General features: G+C 39.4%; 1 protein-coding gene across 2 annotated transcripts; it reads right to left on the bottom strand.

Annotated features, from left to right (window-relative positions):
• Positions 1 to 15,213: 15,213 nt before the first annotated feature.
• On the bottom strand, positions 15,214 to 22,867 carry LOC120475422 (uncharacterized). Of its 2 annotated transcripts, XM_089129165.1 has the most exons (3): positions 18,809 to 22,867; positions 17,069 to 18,161; positions 15,214 to 16,035 (listed from the first exon to the last, which is right to left on the bottom strand). In XM_089129165.1, exons 1-3 carry the CDS (start codon positions 18,864 to 18,866, stop codon positions 15,963 to 15,965), a joined length of 1,224 nt encoding a protein of 407 aa, XP_088985291.1. In that variant the 5' UTR covers positions 18,867 to 22,867; the 3' UTR covers positions 15,214 to 15,962. The 2 variants fall into 2 exon arrangements, with proteins under 2 accessions (XP_088985291.1, XP_088985292.1); XM_089129166.1 differs by lacking the exon at positions 15,214 to 16,035 and having other exon boundaries at positions 17,065 to 18,161.
• Positions 22,868 to 23,181: the final 314 nt, after the last annotated feature.

Here is a 23,181-nt window from a genome sequence, read left to right as displayed (position 1 = left end):
TTGTGTCCAATTGCAGCTTATTGCATGAACCCTGGGGTTAGTACATTTAAAAAATAGTGGGGTACCCTCTACTTACTTGGCTCATGAAAGCTTAACCAGTGGGAGGAGCAGTAACACCACAGCAGCTCAACTTCAACCACAGATTGAGCCAAGCATGTATGACCGTAGAGCGTGCCTTTGGGTGCCATCTTAAAGAAAATGAGACCCACATGACTTTTGTAAGCCGTATTGTGTCTGCTTGCTGTGTGCTGCATAATTTCTGTGAGATACAGATTATTTACCATGCTACATATAACATGATCTATATAACATGATCTATACATATATGTTCTGTGTATTTGTTCTATTATTTATATATAATATGTTGATGCTTTGGCAACATTGTGTCATCACACACTCATGCTAATAAAACTATATTGAAATTGATAAATTTAATTGATACAGAAAGAGAAATTTCTGGAGGGAGAAACCGTTGCGGAGGGAGAAGGACCTGTACACCATGTCCTGGGACAAGCACAGCAGTAACACGACATTAGAAATGCATTGTGAAGCTACTTCGCTACAATGTGAATGGCCAACACCAGCAAATACTCTGCATTTACTATTCAGTATGTCAAATAGTTAAGGTGTGTTCGCTCCCTTAATGAGTTCATCTTCACTTATTCATGTGCTAGAATAGGAATCACTTTTTGCTTTAAAATACTGTTTTATTTCCTGCTTAATTAGTAACAAATGTAAAGTTGACATCTGAATGAACATTCTTTTTCTCCACTTCTACAATAAAATGTTGTTTTTTGTTGTTGTTTTTTTCAGACAAATGTACAAAAACACTACAATTCAAAAATTAACTTACAGTATGATGCTGTGCATTTTTTAAGTAGATTGCTTGCAATCATAACAAAACAAAAAAACCTATCCTTTATATATACTTGTGTATTCCAGAAGTAAAAAAAAAAAATTAAATGAGGTAGCATATTTCTGGAACATGTAAATGCACACATTTATGCTGAAAGATATACTGAACACTAAACATAACACATTACCTTTTGCCTAGCGATTCCAGAAACACAAATAATGGTTGTGTACATTTAAGACTTACAAACACAAAAAAGCCTTTTTTATTTTGGAGGGAAAAAACTACATGTTGTAGTAGTGTGTACTATTAATGTCATGTATATTGGATGAAGTGCTAGGATGTTCATCTTGGGTGGATGGAGATTCTGATTGCCGGTGCTGATGCGGACGAATCACAGGCAGCTGGTTTGGATTAAATGGCTGGGACCAAGGACTAGGGATTGATGTTGGTGGGGGTGTCATGGTCCAGACTGGCATATTTGTGGAATGAGGTTGATGCTGATCAGGATTCAACACACTTGCAATAGTACCCATTAGATTAAGAAACATCTGGTTAGTGGTCTGTTGCTGTGCTTGCATCATCAGGAATCTTCTCTCCTCAGCCTCATGTTGTGCTTTAAGTATTCTCTCAAAACTGGAAGCCTCTTGAGCCACCTGAGGCTGTTCAGCTCTATAAAATTCATTCAGCATTCTTCTGTTGTCCATCACATATGCCATAAATTTGAGTTGCTCTCATCTTCTTGAAACTCTGGATTCTGATAGAGGGCCATGGGACTTAGACCTCAGTGCAAAAATGGAGGCTCTAGACCCTTCCAGAGCTGAGATATCGAAACTCAAAAATTCTACCCCCCAAAAAAAATTACAGTGTTACCCCTTACATTTTTTGGGGGGGGGCGAAAAATTAAGTATCCCCAATCTTCTCAAAACTCTGGATTCTGATAGAGGACCATGAGACTTAGACCTGAGTGCAACAATGGAGGCTCTAGACCCTTCCAGAGCTGAGATATCAAAAATCCAAATTTCGACCAGAAAAAAAAAACGACAGTGTTACCCCTTACGTTTTTTTTGGGGGGGTGAAAAATGAAGTTTCTCCAATCTTCTCAAAACTCTGGATTCTGATAGAGGGCCATGAGACGTACACCTGAGTGCAACAATGGAGGCTCTAGACCCTTCCCGAGCTGAGATATCGAAACTCAAAATTTCGACCAGAAAAAAAAACGACAGTGTTACCCCTTACGTTTTTTTTGGGGGGGTGAAAAATTAAGTTTCCCCAATCTTCTCAAAACTCTGGATTCTGATAGAGGGCCATGAGACTTAGACCTGAGTGCAACAATGGAGGCTCTAGACCCTTCCAGAGCTGAGATATCGAAACTCAAAATTTCGACCAGAAAAAAAAAACGACAGTGTTACCCCTTACGTTTTTTTGGGGGGGGGGGGGCGAAAAATTAAGTTTCCCCAATCTTCTCAAAACTCTGGATTCTGATAGAGGGCCATGAGACGTAGACCTGAGTGCAACAATGGAGGCTCTAGACCCTTCCAGAGCTGAGATATCGAAAATCAAAATTTCAACCAGAAAAAAACCCCCACAGTGTTACCCCTTACGTTTTTTTTGGAGGGGCGAAAAATTAAGTATCCCCAATCTTCTCAAAACTCTGGATTCTGATAGAGGGCCGTGAGACTTAGACCTGAGTGCAACAATGGAGGCTCTAGACCCTTCCAGAGCTGAGATATCGAAAATCAAAATTTCGACCAGAAAAAAAAATGACAGTGTTACCCCTTACGTTTTTTTTTTTTTGGGCGAAAAATGAAGTTTCCCCAATCTTCTCAAAACTCTGGATTCTGATAGAGGGCCATGAGACTTAGACCTGAGTGCAAAAATGGAGGCTCTAGACTTTTCCAGAGCTGAGATATCGAAACTCAAAATTTCGACCAGAAAAAAAAATGACAGTGTTACCCCTTACGTTTTTTTTGGGGGGGTGAAAAATTAAGTTTCCCCAATCTTCTCAAAACTCTGGATTCTGATAGAGGGCCATGAGACTTAGACCTGAGTGCAACAATGGAGGCTCTAGACCCTTCCAGAGCTGAGATATCGAAAATCAAAATTTCAACCAGAAAAAAAAAATGACAGTGTTACCCCTTACGGTTTTTTTTTTTGGGCGAAAAATTAAGTTTCCCCAATCTTCTCAAAACTCTGGATTCTGATAGAGGGCCATGAGACTTAGACCTGAGTGCAAAAATGGAGGCTCTAGACCTTTCCAGAGCTGAGATATCGAAACTTAAAATTTCGACCAGAAAAAAAAACGACAGTGTTACCCCTTACGTTTTTTTGGGGGGGGGGTGAAAAATTAAGTTTCCCCAATCTTATCAAAACTCTGGATTCTGATAGAGGGCCATGAGACTTAGACCTGAGTGCAACAATGGAGGCTCTAGACCCTTCCAGAGCTGAGATATCGAAAATCAAAATTTCGACCGGAAAAAAAAAACGACAGTCTTACCCCTTACGTTTTTTTTTTTTGGGGCGAAAAATTAAGTTTCCCCAATCTTCTCAAAACTCTGGATTCTGATAGAGGGCCATGAGACTTAGACCTGAGTGCAAAAATGGAGGCTCTAGACCTTTCCAGAGCTGAGATATCGAAACTTAAAATTTCGACCAGAAAAAAAAACGACAGTGTTACCCCTTACGTTTTTTTGGGGGGGGTGAAAAATTAAGTTTCCCCAATCTTATCAAAACTCTGGATTCTGATAGAGGGCCATGAGACTTAGACCTGAGTGCAACAATGGAGGCTCTAGACCCTTCCAGAGCTGAGATATCGAAAATCAAAATTTCGACCGGAAAAAAAAACGACAGTCTTACCCCTTACGTTTTTTTTTTTGGGGCGAAAAATTAAGTTTCCCCAATCTTCTCAAAACTCTGGATTCTGATAGAGGGCCATGAGACTTAGACCTGAGTGCAAAAATGGAGGCTCTAGACCTTTCCAGAGCTGAGATATCGAAACTTAAAATTTCGACCAGAAAAAAAAACAACAGTGTTACCCCTTACGTTTTTTTTCGGGGGGCGAAAAATTAAGTTTCCCCAATCTTCTCAAAACTCTGGATTTTGAAAGAGGGCCATGAGACTTAGACCTGAGTGCAACAATGGAGGCTCTAGACCCTTCCAGAGCTGAGATATCGAAAATCAAAATTTCGACCAGAAAAAAAAAACGACAGTGTTACCCCTTACGTTTTTTTTCGGGGGGCGAAAAATTAAGTTTTTCCCCAATCTTCTCAAAATTCTGGATTCTGATAGAGGGCCATGAGACTTAGACCTGAGTGCAACAATGGAGGCTCTAGACCCTTCCAGATCTGCGATATCGAAACTCAAAATTTCGACCAGAAAAAAAAAACGACAGTGTTACCCCTTACGTTTTTTTTTTGGGCGAAAAATTAATTATCCCCAATCTTCTCAAAACTCTGGATTCTGATAGAGGGCCATGAGACTTAGATCGGAGAGCAAAAATGGAGGCTTTAGAGCTTTCCAGAGCTGAGATATCGAAACTCAAAATTTCGACCAGAAAAAAAACCGACAGTGTTACCCCTTACGTTTTTTTGGGGGGGGGGGGTGAAAAATTAAGTTTCCCCAATCTTCTCAAAACTCTGGATTCTGATAGAGGGCCATGAGACTTAGACCTGAGTGCAACAATGGAGGCTCTAGACCCTTCCAGAGCTGAGATATCGAAACTCAAAATTTCGACCAGAAAAAAAACGACAGTGTTACCCCTTACGTTTTTTTTGGGGGGGGTGAAAAATTAAGTTTCCCCAATCTTCTCAAAACTCTGGATTCTGATAGAGGGCCATGAGACTTAGACCTGAGTGCAACAATGGAGGCTCTAGACCCTTCCAGAGCTGAGATATCGAAAATCAAAATTTCAACCAGAAAAAAAACCCCCACAGTGTTACCCCTTACGTTTTTTTGGAGGGGCGAAAAATTAAGTATCCCCAATCTTCTCAAAACTCTGGATTCTGATAGAGGGCCGTGAGACTTAGACCTGAGTGCAACAATGGAGGCTCTAGACCCTTCCAGAGCTGAGATATCGAAAATCAAAATTTCGACCAGAAAAAAAAACGACAGTGTTACCCCTTACGTTTTTTTTGGGTGGGGGGGGGGGGGGGGGGGGGGGGGGGCGAAAAATGAAGTTTCCCCAATCTTCTCTAAACTCTGGATTCTGATAGAGGGCCATGAGACTTAGACCTGAGTGCAACAATGGAGGCTCTAGACCCTTCCAGAGCTGAGATATCGAAACTCAAAATTTCGACCAGAAAAAAAAATGACAGTGTTACCCCTTACGTTTTTTTTGGGGGGGTGAAAAATTAAGTTTCCCCAATCTTCTCAAAACTCTGGATTCTGATAGAGGGCCATGAGACTTAGACCTGAGTGCAACAATGGAGGCTCTAGACCCTTCCAGAGCTGAGATATCGAAAATCAAAATTTCAACCAGAAAAAAAAAAATGACAGTGTTACCCCTTACGTTTTTTTTTTTTGGGCGAAAAATTAAGTTTCCCCAATCTTCTCAAAACTCTGGATTCTGATAGAGGGCCATGAGACTTAGACCTGAGTGCAAAAATGGAGGCTCTAGACCTTTCCAGAGCTGAGATATCGAAACTTAAAATTTCGACCAGAAAAAAAAACGACAGTGTTACCCCTTACGTTTTTTTGGGGGGGGGGAAAAATTAAGTTTCCCCAATCTTATCAAAACTCTGGATTCTGATAGAGGGCCATGAGACTTAGACCTGAGTGCAACAATGGAGGCTCTAGACCCTTCCAGAGCTGAGATATCGAAAATCAAAATTTCGACCGGAAAAAAAAAACGACAGTCTTACCCCTTACGTTTTTTTTTTTGGGGCGAAAAATTAAGTTTCCCCAATCTTCTCAAAACTCTGGATTCTGATAGAGGGCCATGAGACTTAGACCTGAGTGCAAAAATGGAGGCTCTAGACCTTTCCAGAGCTGAGATATCGAAACTTAAAATTTCGACCAGAAAAAAAAACAACAGTGTTACCCCTTACGTTTTTTTTCGGGGGGCGAAAAATTAAGTTTCCCCAATCTTCTCAAAACTCTGGATTTTGAAAGAGGGCCATGAGACTTAGACCTGAGTGCAACAATGGAGGCTCTAGACCCTTCCAGAGCTGAGATATCGAAAATCAAAATTTCGACCAGAAAAAAAAAACGACAGTGTTACCCCTTACGTTTTTTTTCGGGGGGCGAAAAATTAAGTTTCCCCAATCTTCTCAAAACTCTGGATTCTGATAGAGGGCCATGAGACTTAGACCTGAGTGCAACAATGGAGGCTCTAGACCCTTCCCGAGCTGAGATATCGAAACTCAAAATTTCCACCAGAAAAAAAAACGACAGTGTTACCCCTTACGTTTTTTTTTTGGGCGAAAAATTAATTATCCCCAATCTTCTCAAAACTCTGGATTCTGATAGAGGGCCATGAGACTTAGATCGGAGAGCAAAAATGGAGGCTTTAGAGCTTTCCAGAGCTGAGATATCGAAACTCAAAATTTCGACCAGAAAAAAAACCGACAGTGTTACCCCTTACGTTTTTTTTTGGGGGGGGGGGGGGGGGGGGGTGAAAAATTAAGTTTCCCCAATCTTCTCAAAACTCTGGATTCTGATAGAGGGCCATGAGACTTAGACCTGAGTGCAACAATGGAGGCTCTAGACCCTTCCAGAGCTGAGATATCGAAACTCAAAATTTCGACCAGAAAAAAAACGACAGTGTTACCCCTTACGTTTTTTTTGGGGGGGGTGAAAAATTAAGTTTCCCCAATCTTCTCAAAACTCTGGATTCTGATAGAGGGCCATGAGACTTAGACCTGAGTGCAACAATGGAGGCTCTAGACCCTTCCAGAGCTGAGATATCGAAAATCAAAATTTCAACCAGAAAAAAAAACCCCACAGTGTTACCCCTTACGTTTTTTTGGAGGGGCGAAAAATTAAGTATCCCCAATCTTCTCAAAACTCTGGATTCTGATAGAGGGCCATGAGACTTAGACCTGAGTGCAACAATGGAGGCTCTAGACCCTTCCAGAGCTGAGATGTCGAAACTCAAAATTTCGACCAGAAAAAAAAAACGACAGTGTTACCCCTTACGTTTTTTTTGGGTGGGGGGGGGGGGGGGGCGAAAAATGAAGTTTCCCCAATCTTCTCTAAACTCTGGATTCTGATAGAGGGCCATGAGACTTAGACCTGAGTGCAACAATGGAGGCTCTAGACCCTTCCAGAGCTGAGATGTCGAAACTCAAAATTTCGACCAGAAAAAAAAAACGACAGTGTTACCCCTTTCGTTTTTTTTTTTTCGGGCGAAAAATGAAGTTTCTCCAATCTTCTCAAAACTCTGGATTCTGATAGAGGGCCATGAGACTTAGACCTGAGTGCAACAATGGAGGCTCTAGACCCTTCCAGAGCTGAGATATCGAAACTCAAAATTTCGACCAGAAAAAAAAAACGACAGTGTTACCCCTTTCGTTTTTTTTTTTCGGGCGAAAAATGAAGTTTCTCCAATCTTCTCAAAACTCTGGATTCTGATAGAGGGCCATGAGACTTAGACCTGAGTGCAACAATGGAGGCTCTAGACCCTTCCAGAGCTGAGATATCGAAAATCAAAATTTCGACCGGAAAAAAAAAACGACAGTCTTACCCCTTTCGTTTTTTTTTTTCGGGCGAAAAATGAAGTTTCCCCAATCTTCTCAAAACTCGGGATTCTGATAGAGGGCCATGAGACTTCGACCTGAGTGCAACAATGGAGGCTCTAGACCCTTCCAGAGCTGAGATATCGAAACTCAAAATTTCGACCAGAAAAAAAAACGACAGTGTTACCCCTTACGTTTTTTTTTTGGGGGGCGAAAAATTAAGTTTCCCCAATCTTCTCAAAACTCTGGATTCTGATAGAGGGCCATGAGACTTAGACCTGAGTGCAAAAATGGAGGCTCTAGACCTTTCCAGAGCTGAGATATCGAAACTTAAAATTTTCGACCAGAAAAAAAAACGACAGTGTTACCCCTTACGTTTTTTGGGGGGGGGGGGGGGGTGAAAAATTAAGTTTCCCCAATCTTCTCAAAACTCTGGATTCTGATAGAGGGCCATGAGACTTAGACCTGAGTGCAACAATGGAGGCTCTAGACCCTTCCCGAGCTGAGATATCGAAACTCAAAATTTCGACCAGAAAAAAAAACGACAGTGTTACCCCTTACGGTTTTTTTTGGGGCGAAAAATTAATTATCCCCAATCTTCTCAAAACTCTGGATTCTGATAGAGGGCCATGAGACTTAGATCGGAGAGCAATAATGGAGGCTTTAGAGCTTTCCAGAGCTGAGATATCGAAACTCAAAATTTCGACCAGAAAAAAACCCGACAGTCTTACCCCTTACGTTTTTTTTGGGGGGGCGAAAAATGAAGTTTCCCCAATCTTCTCTAAACTCTGGATTCTGATAGAGGGCCATGAGACTTAGACCTGAGTGCAACAATGGAGGCTCTAGACCCTTCCAGAGCTGAGATATCGAAACTCAAAATTTCGACCAGAAAAAAAAAACGACAGTCTTACCCCTTTCGTTTTTTTTTTCGGGCGAAAAATGAAGTTTCCCCAATCTTCTCAAAACTCTGGATTCTGATAGAGGGCCATGAGACTTAGACCTGAGTGCAACAATGGAGGCTCTAGACCCTTCCAGATCTGCGATATCGAAACTCAAAATTTCGACCAGAAAAAAAAAACGACAGTGTTACCCCTTTGGGTTTTTTTTTTCGGGTGAAAAATGAAGTTTCTCCAATCTTCTCAAAACTCTGGATTCTGATAGAGGGCCATGATACTTAGACCGGAGAGCAAAAATGGAGGCTTTAGACCCTTCCAGAGCTGAGATATCGAAACTCAAAATTTCGACCAGAAAAAAAAAACGACAGTGTTACCCCTTTCGTTTTATTTTTTCGGGCGAAAAATGAAGTTTCTCCAATCTTCTCAAAACTCTGGATTCTGATAGAGGGCCATGAGACTTAGACCGGAGAGCAAAAATGGAGGCTTTAGACCCTTCCAGAGCTGAGATATCGAGACTCAAAATTTCGACCAGAAAAAAAACGACAGTGTTACCCCTTACGTTTTTTTTGGAGGGGCGAAAAATTAAGTATCCCCAATCTTCTCAAAACTCTGGATTCTGATAGAGGGCCATGTGACTTAGACCTGAGTGCAACAATGGAGGCTCTAAACTCTTCCAGAGCTGAGATATCGAAAATCAAAATTTCGACCAAAAAAAAAAAACTACAGTGTTACCCCTTACGTTTTTTTTTTTTTTTTTGGGGGGGGGGGGGGGGGGATTAAGTTTCCCCAATCTTCTCAAAACTGTGGATTCTGATAGAGGGCCATGAGACTTAGACCTGAGTGCAAAAATGGAGGCTCTAGACCTTTCCAGAGCTGAGATATCGAAACTTAAAATTTCGACCAGAAAAAAAAACGACAGTGTTACCCCTTACGTTTTTTTGGGGGGGGTGAAAAATTAAGTTTCCCCAATCTTATCAAAACTCTGGATTCTGATAGAGGGCCATGAGACTTAGACCTGAGTGCAACAATGGAGGCTCTAGACCCTTCCAGAGCTGAGATATCGAAAATCAAAATTTCGACCGGAAAAAAAAAACGACAGTCTTACCCCTTTCGTTTATTTTTTTCGGGCGAAAAATGAAGTTTCCCCAATCTTCTCAAAACTCGGGATTCTGATAGAGGGCCATGAGACTTCGACCTGAGTGCAACAATGGAGGCTCTAGACCTTCCAGAGCTGAGATATCGAAACTCAAAATTTCGACCAGAAAAAAAAACGACAGTGTTACCCCTTACGTTTTTTTTTTTGGGGCGAAAAATTAAGTTTCCCCAATCTTCTCAAAACTCTGGATTCTGATAGAGGGCCATGAGACTTAGACCTGAGTGCAAAAATGGAGGCTCTAGACCTTTCCAGAGCTGAGATATCGAAACTTAAAATTTCGACCAGAAAAAAAAAACGACAGTGTTACCCCTTACGTTTTTGGGGGGGGGGGGGTGAAAAATTAAGTTTCCCCAATCTTCTCAAAACTCTGGATTCTGATAGAGGGCCATGAGACTTAGATCTGAGTGCAACAATGGAGGCTCTAGACCCTTCCAGAGCTGAGATATCGAAAATCAAAATTTCGACCAAAAAAAAAAAACAGTGTTATTGCTTATGTTTTTTTTTTTGGGCCAAAAATTAAGTGTCCCCAATCTTCTCAAAACTCTGGGCCATGTGACTTAGAGCATAGAGGGCCATGTGACTTAGACCTGAGTGCAACAATGGAGGCTCTTCTCAAAACTCTGGAAACTCTGGAGGCTCTAGACCGTTCCAGAGCTGAGATATCAAAACTCAAAATTTCGACCAGAAAAAAACCCGACAGTGTTACCCCTTACGTTTTTTTTCGAGGGGCGAAAAATTAAGTATCCCCAATCTTCTCAAAACTCTGGATTCTGATAGAGGGCCATGAGACTTAGACCTGAGTGCAACAATGGAGGCTCTAGACCCTTCCAGATCTGCGATATCGAAACTCAAAATTTCGACCAGAAAAAAAAAACGACAGTGTTACCCCTTTGGGTTTTTTTTTTCGGGCGAAAAATGAAGTTTCTCCAATCTTCTCAAAACTCTGGATTCTGATAGAGGGCCATGCTACTTAGACCGGAGAGCAAAAATGGAGGCTTTAGACCCTTCCAGAGCTGAGATATCGAAACTCAAAATTTCGACCAGAAAAAAAAAACGACAGTGTTACCCCTTTCGTTTTATTTTTTCGGGCGAAAAATGAAGTTTCTCCAATCTTCTCAAAACTCTGGATTCTGATAGAGGGCCATGAGACTTAGACCGGAGAGCAAAAATGGAGGCTTTAGACCCTTCCAGAGCTGAGATATCGAGACTCAAAATTTCGACCAGAAAAAAAACGACAGTGTTACCCCTTACGTTTTTTTTGGAGGGGCGAAAAATTAAGTATCCCCAATCTTCTCAAAACTCTGGATTCTGATAGAGGGCCATGTGACTTAGACCTGAGTGCAACAATGGAGGCTCTAAACTCTTCCAGAGCTGAGATATCGAAAATCAAAATTTCGACCAGAAAAAAAAAACTACAGTGTTACCCCTTACGTTTTTTTTTTTTTTTTTTGGGGGGGGGGGGGGGGATTAAGTTTCCCCAATCTTCTCAAAACTGTGGATTCTGATAGAGGGACATGAGACTTACACCTGAGTGCAACAATGGAGGCTCTAGACCCTTCCAGATCTGCGATATCGAAACTCAAAATTTCGACCAGAAAAAAAAAACGACAGTGTTACCCCTTTGGGGTTTTTTTGGGGGGCGAAAAATGAAGTTTCTCCAATCTTCTCAAAACTCTGGATTCTGATAGAGGGCCATGAGACTTAGACCGGAGAGCAAAAATGGAGGCTTTAGACCCTTCCAGAGCTGAGATATCGAGACTCAAAATTTCGACCAGAAAAAAAAACGACAGTGTTACCCCTTACGTTTTTTTTGGGGGGGGGGGGGGGGGGGAATTTAGTTTCCCCAATCTTCTCAAAACTCTGGATTCTGATAGAGGGCCATGAGACTTAGACCTGAGTGCAACAATGGAGGCTCTAGACCCTTCCAGAGCTGAGATATCGAAACTCAAAATTTCCACCAGAAAAAAAAACGACATTGTTATCCCTTACGTTTTTTTGGGGGGGTGAAAAATTAAGTTTCCCCAATCTTCTCAAAACAGTTTTTCTCCGTCGCTTTGGTGCATTTCTCAGATCACTATTTACATTTGCACAACAGTTAATGCAGTTCTCAAAACAATTAGTACAAACTGCAAAACTTAGTTGATAACCTGCAAAAGTGTGTCACTTGCTCAAAATGGATAACTTACTCCTCAAAAGCAAGTATTCATGTCATTGAAAGTGTCAGTGTCGTCAAGATGAAAAGTCCTAACACTAGTGTTTATGAACAAGATAGTCAAATGGCTTTGTCATGTTTTCATTATGACAGTTTACTCTGTAAGTGTTTGACAATACAAAAAAAGCCAGATCTTGGTGACACTAGCTGAAAATGCTCAAGACAGTCCTATAAACTGCACAGCCGTTTCACATTACTGTATTTACGTAGTGAGGTACAGTAATTGAGTATATACACTGAATATGTATGTTTCTTATTTTTACTGCATGGTCTTTGCAATTCTAATTTGTTCAGAGCATTGTCCAAAAGAAAAAAATACACCCTTTTTTACAACAAACATAAACTCCCTTTAGGTAGATCAGTGCACAACTGTAAACAATATCAAGGAACATATTGGAACTGAACATACAACATACATATACTGTAAATCATTCATGCACATCTCTTCTCATCAGTGAAAGCTGAGGTTCACCTGTGAGAAATTGTTTAATTTAGGATAAAAAAGGTTTTTTTTAAAGAAAAAAAAATTGCTTGACAGATTTTGACCCACTAGTTCAAAATTTTTTGTGATGACTCAAGCAATGAAATGAGGACTATTAGTTTTATATGCAATGAATATTTAACGATCACAAGTATAGTTAATTTGGACTGATATGACATAAGCATATGATAATGTTATAAAACAACCGTGAATTGTATGAAAGCAATTGATGCATGTCCAAAAGCATTTGCAATTTGTTGGAAGGAATGAGAAACTGCTACTATGATGTGCACAAATGACAAAAAGTTGTGGAGGTTGAACTAACTGTTGTGCAAATGTAAATAGTGATGTGAGAAATGCACCAAAGCGACTAAGAAAAACTGTAATTAAAACATTAACTAAGATGAGCACATCATCATGAATTATGATTTATTAGGCATGATCTAATGTTACTTCTGCATATTGCTGTTGTCAACCTTGGGATGTCGCCGCTGAGCTTTTTTGACGGCGATCAACTGTAAAATGGCTTGGTCCTGCTCGGTTTTCGTTGACTTTGAATAAAACGACTGAAAGTTTTTCAAAAGATCCCTGGGGTCAGTGTGTCAGCGTGACAAATGTTTTGCAGGGAAAGGTAAAATCTGAACCAGAATGAACATGTAGAAAATCTCATTGCAAATTTTGCCTCTTTTGTTATAAAAATAAAGTTTTGTTGCAGGGAAAAATAACATATTGTTAATTTATTAATATTCCTAATATTAGGAATTGCACTTGGCCCACCCAACATCTCAAAGCTGGGGTGGTGTGGTTCATAAGTTCATAGTAATTGTTCGTAGTAAAACTTTAGTAAAAAGTAAAACTTTATGAAGCCTCATGGTGTGAATGAAACATCAAACTGACTAAACAAGCTTTGAAATGCATATATGATGCTTGATATCAAGGATGAAACTGTTAATAATGTCGACAGACAGCAATCACATTCAATCTTAGTCATGTGAGCAGTGACATATTATTTAGTTAGGCATTTTAAAGCTTTCAGGGTTCGTACCGGTGCTTGAAATCCTTAAAAATGCTTGAATTTTGATGTTGTTTTCAAGGTTTGAAAAGTGCTTAAATTTTGGATAAAATGCTTGAAAATGCTTGAAATTGAAAATCTATTTCTTTCAAAACAAATACCTAACTGACTGAATAGTTCGTTTATTAAATGGAGAAATAAAAATGTAACCCTTTAGATACGGAGCGATTTGCGCTACGCTGGCCAGAGCAAAAGTAGGCGGAGTTTTCATTTTGATTTCCGCGCCTGTTTGGATGCGCCATTTTTATTGGCCAACTTTTATTTAAAATTTTTTTATTAAAATCATCCCTAATTTGAACCGTATTCAAGTAGTAGTACAGATACTTGTGTTAAAAAGTATAAAAGTAAAGTAGCCTTGCGAACAGTGTTGGGAGTAACGCATTACAAAAGTAATACATTACAGTAACATATTTCTTTTTGCTGTAACGCAGTAGTGTAAGGCATTACTAATCAATTTTCAGTAATATTTTACTCGTTACATGTTCAGTGAGGCTTGTATTACAGTTGTATTACAGTGTATTGTCTGCTTTTACTTCTTAAAGGCAACAGACTATGTGAAAGTTTTAAAGCAGTCTTTTAGTGCCAGTTCAGAGCGGTCGCGTCTGTAACATTGTTTTTTCCTCATAAATGCGAACATGAAAACTAAAATAAAATGAATATTTTAAGTTCTATGGAGACTGCAGAGCCAACCCTTCCTCATCCTATTTGCGCAGTGTAATTAACAGAATTACAAAAAATGTATTTTGCCTCCTATTTTTTTGTCACACATAAATGTGTGTCTTTTCCCTAATATTAAAAATAAAACATAGACTGATATTTGTCTAATGTCTGGAGTCCTTTAAGGAAGTAGCCTATACGTTTCAATACATGAATTTTCGGAGAATTTTTATTTCAAGTTTTGACTGCAAATGTAATGTCCATAATGCTGGACTTCCCCAATTTTAAATAATTTATCCTCAACTAGTTTTGTGGTGTAGGTCTATGTATTTTATAATGTTAACTTCAAATAATACTAATAGCCTAATTTAAAGATAAGGCAGCATTGGATCTGGACGGTAAGGAGAATAACGCTGGAGTTGGAAGAGGTGTGTCGCGATTCTGTTCGTGGATCGTGTGGCGAATGGCGATTTCGGTTTCATATTGCATATCGTTACAGCCCAAAAGTTAAGTTCTACTTAGTTATTTTGGTGAAAGTAACTCAAAAGTAATACATGAGTAATGTAACGCATTACAATTCTGAGACAGTAATATTGTAAGGTAATGAATTACTTTTAAATAACAGTAACAAGTAATACCTAATGTATTACAGTTTGGAAGTAACTTGCACAACACTGCTTGCGAATGACAACCACTTTTATGCAATATTTACACTGCTCTATTCCAGTAGATAAATGTATATGCCTTGTAATTACTTCAGATTTACTGCCTGATTTGTCAGCAATATTTGGACATTAATATAATAAGTATTATTCATAAGCAATATTTAGTTTAGATAGTGATACATTTTGAAAAATAAAATTTGTTATTTGCTTAAATATGTGATCCTTCTGCTATTACAAAACACAATTTTGGCAATTTATTGCATTATCTCTTTAAATGTGATAAAAACACTAAATAATAATTTTAACTATGTATTGGTATGTAATTTACGCTGGTGTAAGGTGCTGGAAAAAGCTTTAACATGGACCTTGAAAGTTCTTTAAAAGTGCTTAATTTGACCTTGGAAAAGGTGTACGAACCCTGAGCTTTGAGACATCTAAAATATTGAATGTTTAAAAAGCAATCATATCTGGATACTTCATGACTTTTCAGAACTAAAATTATTAATCGGCAGAAAATTAAAAAAGGACAATAACAATGAGATGTTAATAAAATGAGTAAAGAATTTAATCAAATTACATGAAGCAAATACAATCATTAAGTAAAAGTTAATGAGGCACATCTCTCTCTTTACTGACTCATAGGATCTCAAGAGAAGAGAGATGTATATGTTTCAAAGATACAAGAAAGTATATCTTGCGTTTGCATGGAAGAGTAGAATAAGAAGAGAAACTAGATTTTTTCCAACATGACATCATGACTTTTGCGTAAACATATACGCCACTTTCGAGTCAGGTGGCGTGTTATCTCTACGCATTTTGAGCGATCCGCGTGTATGCGTATATGTCTACGCCATTAACGTCCGCGTCATTCCGCGTGTCTGTACACGCCGTCAAATCTCCAGTCATAAATGCCATTAACCCCAGTGACGGTTAAGTTTAGGGATGGGATTGAGGTAAGTCATATCTTTTTTTTATCTAGGATGGTAAGGGAACAGTCATAAATGCCATTAACCCCAGTGACGGTTAGGTTTAGGGACGGGGTTGAGGTAAGTCATATATTTATATAACGTTAAGTCAACGGCGTTCATAAACACGCTGAAAGGCGATTATGCGTCTTGATAGCACGCCAAAAATGGAAATACGAATTGGCGTGTCATACACACGCTACTTCATGAGATCAGTCTGTTTTTTCGAGTGCATTTTCTGGTGGCATTTCAGTTCATCTTCTGGATTGAAGGACTTACAGCATTTCGCTTCTTCCCCGTGTGAACTCTCATGTGAATCTTCAGCCTTGATTTACATGTGAAGCGTTTTTGAGGAGGCAGATTTTTGGCTTCTCTTTTTCCTTTCTTGTTCACCTCCATCGGGTCTAAAAGAAACATTAAATCAAGTAAGTTTCAATGTTTTTATGCAAAAAACCATCATGCAGCGAACCATTGAACAAGTGTCTATGGGTTTGACCTGACCGCTGATCAGTTTTAAATATTTGTAGACATTTTAATGAGACATTTGTATGATTAAAAATAATAGTAGTTGATAAGTCTCGTATTCGCCTGTTGAGCCGAGCAATCCATGCAACAAACGTAAAGAGCCCTGAACTTGGATGATTTGTTGATTGCATTTGATTGATTACCTTCAATAACATATTTGCAATGGTTTGTAAAAGGTGTTTTTATGCGTGTTTGGACTGAGTTTTTGTTGCATTTACACTGTTCTGACCAGCGTGTGGCGTTTCGAACGCTAAAAAAAGAATATTTTTTTACAATGCACTTGGTTCGACTGATTCAACTTGACTCTTTACTTGGTTTAACTTTGCACTCTTTACCTGATTTTATTATATTTTATTTGTGTTTTAGCATTTTGTTCGTTAATTTTCACACATTTTAATAAAGCCAAATAATTTTTTTTCTTACGAGTAAACGAATATCGGCGTGCGTTATGAGAAAAGCACCAATCTCATTGGTCGTAACGTTTTTGACGCAATGCGTCAAACCAAAATAATGAAACTGAGGCGTTTTTTTTTTTTAAAAGACTCTTTTATGCGTGACGTTTTTCGTGTCGGTGTGCACACTCAAAGGTGCGAGGCGTTAAACGTCGGTGAACAGGCAATAAAGACTTTTCGCACTTTTTCGCCACCTGCTGGCGTATTTATGTAATATGAAGAAATTGTCACTGAACAAATCAACGAATGAATCATCACTGAAAATTAACGATTCTCTGGAAAGAATTACATTTTCCACCACACAAACTACCATCACAGTTCGACACAATTAGCCTAGTGTGCTGAGCATTATGGGCCGTAATTACGGGTTTGTAAATTAGCTGTGCCGTACCAGGCTCATGTGGAAACACAACTGGAAGCTTTTCCGAAGGTTCTCAGCACATACAAATTAACCACTTACCGTGATCTCAGACTGCTGTGATGTGGTTTCTCCACTGTATGGATCTTCATGTGTCGGTTCAGGTTATTTTTAATAGAGAAACTCTTTCCGCACTGATCACACGTGTGCGGTTTTTCTCCAGTGTGGATCCTCTCATGTGATCTCAGATATGATGACACACTGAATCTCTTGTCACAGTGTGAACACTTGTAAGGTTTTTCTCCAGTGTGGATCTTCTCATGTGTTTTCAGATCTGATGACACACTGAATCTCTTGTCACAGTGTGAACATTTGTAAGGTTTTTCTCCAGTGTGGATCATCTCATGTCTTTTCAGAGTTGATGACTGACTGAATCTCTTGTCACAGTGTGAACACTTGTAAGGTTTTTCTCCACTGTGAATTCTCTGGTGTATGTTTAAATCTTTCCCTGTTGCAAAAGTCTTCTCACACTCAAAGCACATGTACTCTCTCACACCAGTATGCATTTTTTGATGTGCATGTAAATATTGCAGCAGTGAAAAACTCTTTCCACACACAGAACATGAATACGGCTTCTCCTTCATATGAACCGTCAGGTGTCTCTTCAGGTCTGATGCCTTAAGAAATGTTTTGCCGCACTGATCACATGAGAACGGCTTCTCTCCAGTGTGAATCCTCATGTGAGAATTAAGGGATGATGATCGACTGAAACTCTTTGTACATTGTTGGCATGCGAACAGCTTCTCTCCGGTGTGAATTCTCATGTGACTTTCAAGGTGTGTTGATCGGCTGAAACTATTCCCGCACTGATCACATGTGAACGGCTTCTCTCCGGTGTGGATCATCATGTGACGCTTAAGACTATTTTTGGCTGCGAAACTACTCCCGCATTGATCACATTCATGCGGCTTCTCTCCAGTGTGAACTCTCATGTGACGCTCAAGATGTTGTTTGGTTGTGAGACTCTTCCCACACTGAGTGCAGGTGAAAGATTTCTCGGCTCTTCTTTTCTTTAAAAATGTCTGTTTAGTCTTTGAACGACTCAAAGGTTTTTCTCCAGGTTGGACATGATGTTCCTCCTCCTCTTCACTCAGTTCTTCTCTCTCCTCGCTCTCTTCCATCCGGTCTAAATAATCTTAGAAATTAAAAAAGAGAAATGTGGAGTGAACAGAGATAAAAAAAAATTAAATATTCCAGATGTAAATGGACAACTTCTATAAAATACTACAATAATTTATGTATTTTTAAAAATTAATTAAACGTCCCTGAAACATTCCATGAATGAGGTACACTGATCTTAGAGTTTTTTCTTCGGTATTTTGTAAACTGGCAAACATCCCATGTTTCTGTCGTCAGAACTATTAATATATATTTGATCAATGACACAATTATCTAACATGAAATGAACATTAAAATACACAATACTGCCATATTTTGACCCCAACTTTTAAAATGATATAATAATATCATAATATAGTTATGCAGTGGCGTAGCAAGTCAGCTCCGGGCCCATATGCAAAATAAAATGGTCAGAAATTCTGGAAAATTGTTACAAATTGTAAACCATATATGAAATAAATGTAAAATAAAAAGGTCCAAATATTTAAATGTTTGAACTGGTGTTTACAATCAAAAGAAAACCTCCATTTACTGGCCATTTTTATATACAAAAACATTTGCAGCCATTTCATAGTTTTAACTCTTTATCTAAAAGTGATGAAGTGCTTGATTGTTTCTAACATGAATGTTCTCCAGCATCATGAATGAAGAATAAACACCAACCTCTTTGTTCTTCAGGATCTTCAGTGTGTTTCATTCTGCAGGGTTCTGGATCTCTCATGTTCTCACTGTCCTCTTTAATAAACTCAGTCTGCAGATTTCAGCTCTTCCTGATGCTCGTCTTCACTTGTAGCCGATGGGAATTTCCAGCATTTATAGGAGAATTGCAGTGGGAGGAGCTTCAATGATGATGAATTGCAGTGGGAGGAGCTTTAATTATGATGAATTACAGTGGGAGGAGCTTTAATGATGATGAATTACAGTGGGAGGAGCTTCATTGATGATGTGGCTGCTGTGGGGAGGAGCTGATTTGGCAAAATCCAAGTTATATAAATTACAGAATTTTGTTTGTTTGCTCATGGACATCAGAATGTAAATTCTCCCAAATATAAATAATGTTAAGAAAAACAGTTGAAAGCATTAACAGAAATAAACAGGCTACATATATTAACCAACAAAAACTATCAGTCTGCTGAGGGCGGAGTGGTATTCGGGAGAGTCGGGAGTTTTCCCGGTGGGCCGGTAGTGTTTCAAGGCCGGTCTGATCAAATGTATTCATTGCAGGTTCGCCATGCGCACTCGGGGCCAAAGCGAGGGGAAGAAAAAAAAACAACACTTTTTTACATTTTCGATAATGTAGCAGGCTATATGGATTTTACGTCATAGAAATAATTATACAAATCATTATTACATTATTATAATAATGGTTTGGCATCCTAAAACACCATTGATAATGTAATGCAGACTGAGACTCTCATAACTAAAAAGATGTTTGAGCCCTCTTTATTGTCCTGGTACAAATCAATGCCTATTCTTTGTTCAACGAGCAGTTCATGGGATGAAGCTCTTCATTTTGATCTTTCAGAGAGCACGAGATTTAAATGAGCTTTAAGTGTCAATTTACAGGAGATCTGAATACATCAGCATAATAAATGAGGTGAAAACAGGAACTATTGTCATGAAATAAAGAGTGTTTTCAGCAGATCTGTTAATATTGATGATCCTCAGACTATCAACACTCATTCAACAAGCCATTCAGGATCATCAGCAGATCATCTCACTTTATTCTGAGTGTTTGCTGTTAGAAAGCCTGCAAGCCTTATATTGACAGACAATAGTGTTTTTCACAATATAACATGGATAAATCATCAATAATAAAAGAAACTAATTAAATAAACAGGCCACAAGCCAAAAACATTAAGACCACTAGTAGGCACAAATGACAATCCTTTAGATAAAACTGAAATCTGATCATCAGACAGTACTTTTTCAGAGATTAGACCTGTCTTTTACACTCTTCCTAAAATTCATAAGAGACTTATACATCCTCCAGGTCGTCCAATTGTGGCAGAGACAAAAAATATATTGTTGGTTTAACTTAAAAAAGTAACCTGGTTGCCTTAAAACTTTAAATTCATTGAAATGGAAAAATTGAGTTAATGCAATGAAGGAGATCGATTTAAAGGTGCATTGCGCAACTTTTCATATTAAAAATAGCCGTTTTCTAACCCATACATGCTTAAACAATCGCCTGATGGGCTGAATGAGCCCTTCTTTGATCACTGCGATCGCCTCTATAATCCTGTACAGTGAAATATATAAGAGGGATTCGGGCTCGAATCTGAGACTGGGCGTGACGTCATGCGCGTTCACGCTCGCCTGGCTATGTCTGGCAGGTTCGTGTAGCTATTCGCCGCCGTTCTGCGTATCAGAGATGACAACTCGAGCGACACAACTCTAGTCAGCTTACCACAAAAGTAGATGATGGATTCAAAGGGGCTGTTTACACCTGGTCACTTCATGTGTTTTCTGCGATCGGATAGCTATTCGATCGTGAAAAGACAAGGGTGTAAATGCCCTCCGAAACGCATTCGAGACGGATTTGAATCCGATCGCTCTTGAGGACGTGATCTGGGCCGTATTCCAGACGAAACTGGACAAGTGTAAATGCATCTGGTTGTTGAAACCAAGCTATAGGTTATGTCATGTTATTTTAGTCATATATGACGACGCGCATCACCTCAGATGAGCAGCTGAGCTGAGCCCCTTCATCAAGTCAGCGCCGCAATCTATCCAAATCAAAGTGAAAGTAAGTCGCAGACGCTTAACACTACCATCTTCATTAAAAGTAAAGAAATGAAATGATCTTACCAGGCCTGTTGCCGATCTTTCTTATTGCTGTCTTTGCTGATTTTGAAATTAGCCGATGATTAATAAAATCCAGCTCATATCTGTTGCTTTCGGTGACGTGCACTTCATTTAATCTGTATATGGCGCGGAAAGAGACCGGCTTGTAGCTCATTACAAACCCCAACGCAAACTCCACGTGAGACAGAAAATAAAACTTCTGTCTGTCCAGTGCCAGGCGTCGGAATAAGACGAGAGTCAGCATCGGGAAGCTTTCAACAAACGGAGAGATCTCCGGTCTGCTCTAGGGCTCAAACGGGTCCTATACAAAGTGATAACTGAACGTGTTTCCATAATAATTCAATCATAAGTGGCTACAGTAAGCACAGGGAGATAGATGGAAACAAAAACCGAAGTTTTCTACTACCCCCGTTTCCCCCTCTCACACACATTAGTGTGTAATTTACTCGAATGACTTTCCTTTCATATATTTTAAATGACTTGCAGAATTATTACTGTATTGCCTCATTATGACTGTAACAAAAGATGTGTGCCGCACAGTGTGCTCCTTAGGTTATGAACAGCTCGTGCAAACGTACATGTGTGTGTGTGTGTGTGTGTGTTCCTCCATGAACGCGCACAGCTCTGGTTGCAGTTTCGCTTGTCGCCAGAGGGGGCGTAGTTCTGCAAAAACCCAGAGACTTGCGTTTAGCTCCTTTAATCATCAGAAACGTAAAAATATTGTGTTATCTGAACTACATAAATTATCTAAGTTGATTTGACAAGAAAAAAAATGTTGTGATTACAAATTATGAAAATATTTTTGTTAGGGTTAGGTGGATCTCAGTATGTGGATTTTCTTTCATTCCTTACCATCTTACATTCGGGATTAAGATTTCTGATTTACACGATTTACCGGGCAATTCTTTATTATTAACTTTGGATATAACAAACTGTAAAAAAAAATATTGTTGGTTTAACTATGGACAATGAGGTTTGAGAGTAAACACTCCTACTTCAAAGGAGAACCTAAAACTTTAAGAATGTCTGCCAGTCACTCGCAAACCGGCACCAACTCCTCCAAGCGACCCTCAGCTAAAACTCCTTTATTGCACCAGTGCTGAGGGCAAAAAACTCAACTCCATATCACACTTACCTGTATAGTGATGCAGTGTGCAATGCAGTTTAAAACCCATATGGTTACAGAACCAGATTCTGTATCCCATGAGGTAAACTTTAAGAGAGCATTTTACAAAAAGGGATCTTTTCTCTGCCTAAAAACGGAGTCTGATTAGTCAATCAAGTTTGGTCAGATTGAGCTTCCTTTGATCAAACAGGAGAAAGACTAGTGGTGGAGTAAAGTGAGTGGTGGAGGTGATTAAAGACCTTGGAGTTTCTTTAGCTGAGGACCTGAAGTTTTTGGAGGCAGATGACCTCACAGGAGTCCTTAAGCCAATAGAAACCACTTTAAATGTAAGTAAATTAATAATCCATAAGCAACTTAGATAGTTTCCGTTTCATATTGTGTATAAAGTTCTAAAGCAGCATGTATGGCAAGTTTAAAAGACTTTCAGAATACATGAATCCATGTCTCTTACTTGATTTATCTAGTTATCTAACACTTTCAGAGTCAAGCACTACTGAAGAGTCATTCAGTAGTGATATTCATGTTTACACCACCAGCAATAACTCTACACTAAAAACCACTACTGCAGGGAGCTCAGTTTTGGTCATGTCAAAGAGAAGTCAAGCCTCGCCCATTATGCCAAGTCAAGCCTCTCCCATTATGCCAAGTCAAGCCTTGCTCATTATGCCAAGTCAAGCCTCTCCCATTATGCCAAGTCAAGCCTCTCCTATTATGCCAAGTTGAGCCTCCCTCAGTGTGTCATGTCAAGCCTTGCCCATTATGCCCAATCAAGCCTCACTCATTATGCCAAATCAAGCCTCCCCAGTGTGTCAAGTCAAGCCTCACTCATTATGCCAAGTCAAGCTTCTCCCATTATGCCAAGTCAAGCCTCCCCAGTGTCAAGTCAAGCCTCGCCCATTATGCCAAATAAAGCCTCCCCAGTGTGTCAAGTCAAGCATCCCCCATTATGCCAAGTCAAGTCTCACCCATTATGCCAAGTCAAGCCTCCCTCAGTGTGTCAAGTCAAGCCATGCCCATTATGCCCAGTCAAGCCTCACTCATTATGCCAAATCAAGCCTCCCCAGTGTCAAGTCGAGCCTTCCCCAGTGTGTCAAGTCAAGCC

This window comes from Pimephales promelas, chromosome 3 (assembly GCF_988280905.1).
Source record: "Pimephales promelas chromosome 3, fPimPro1.hap1.1, whole genome shotgun sequence".
Taxonomy (NCBI): Eukaryota; Metazoa; Chordata; class Actinopteri; order Cypriniformes; family Leuciscidae; genus Pimephales; species Pimephales promelas.
This window is presented reverse-complemented; position numbering and strand designations above follow the sequence as displayed.

Coding starts and splice junctions, on each gene's coding strand:
- LOC120475422 (XM_089129165.1), bottom strand. CDS start 18,866: ATGAGAGATCCAGAACCCTGCAGAATGAAACACACTGAAGATCCTGAA. Junction 18,162..18,808: donor AGATCCTGAAGAACAAAGAG/GTTGGTGTTTAT, acceptor TTAATTTCTAAG/ATTATTTAGACCGGATGGAA. Junction 16,036..17,068: donor CACAGCAGTCTGAGATCACG/GTAAGTGGTTAA, acceptor TGTTTCTTTTAG/ACCCGATGGAGGTGAACAAG.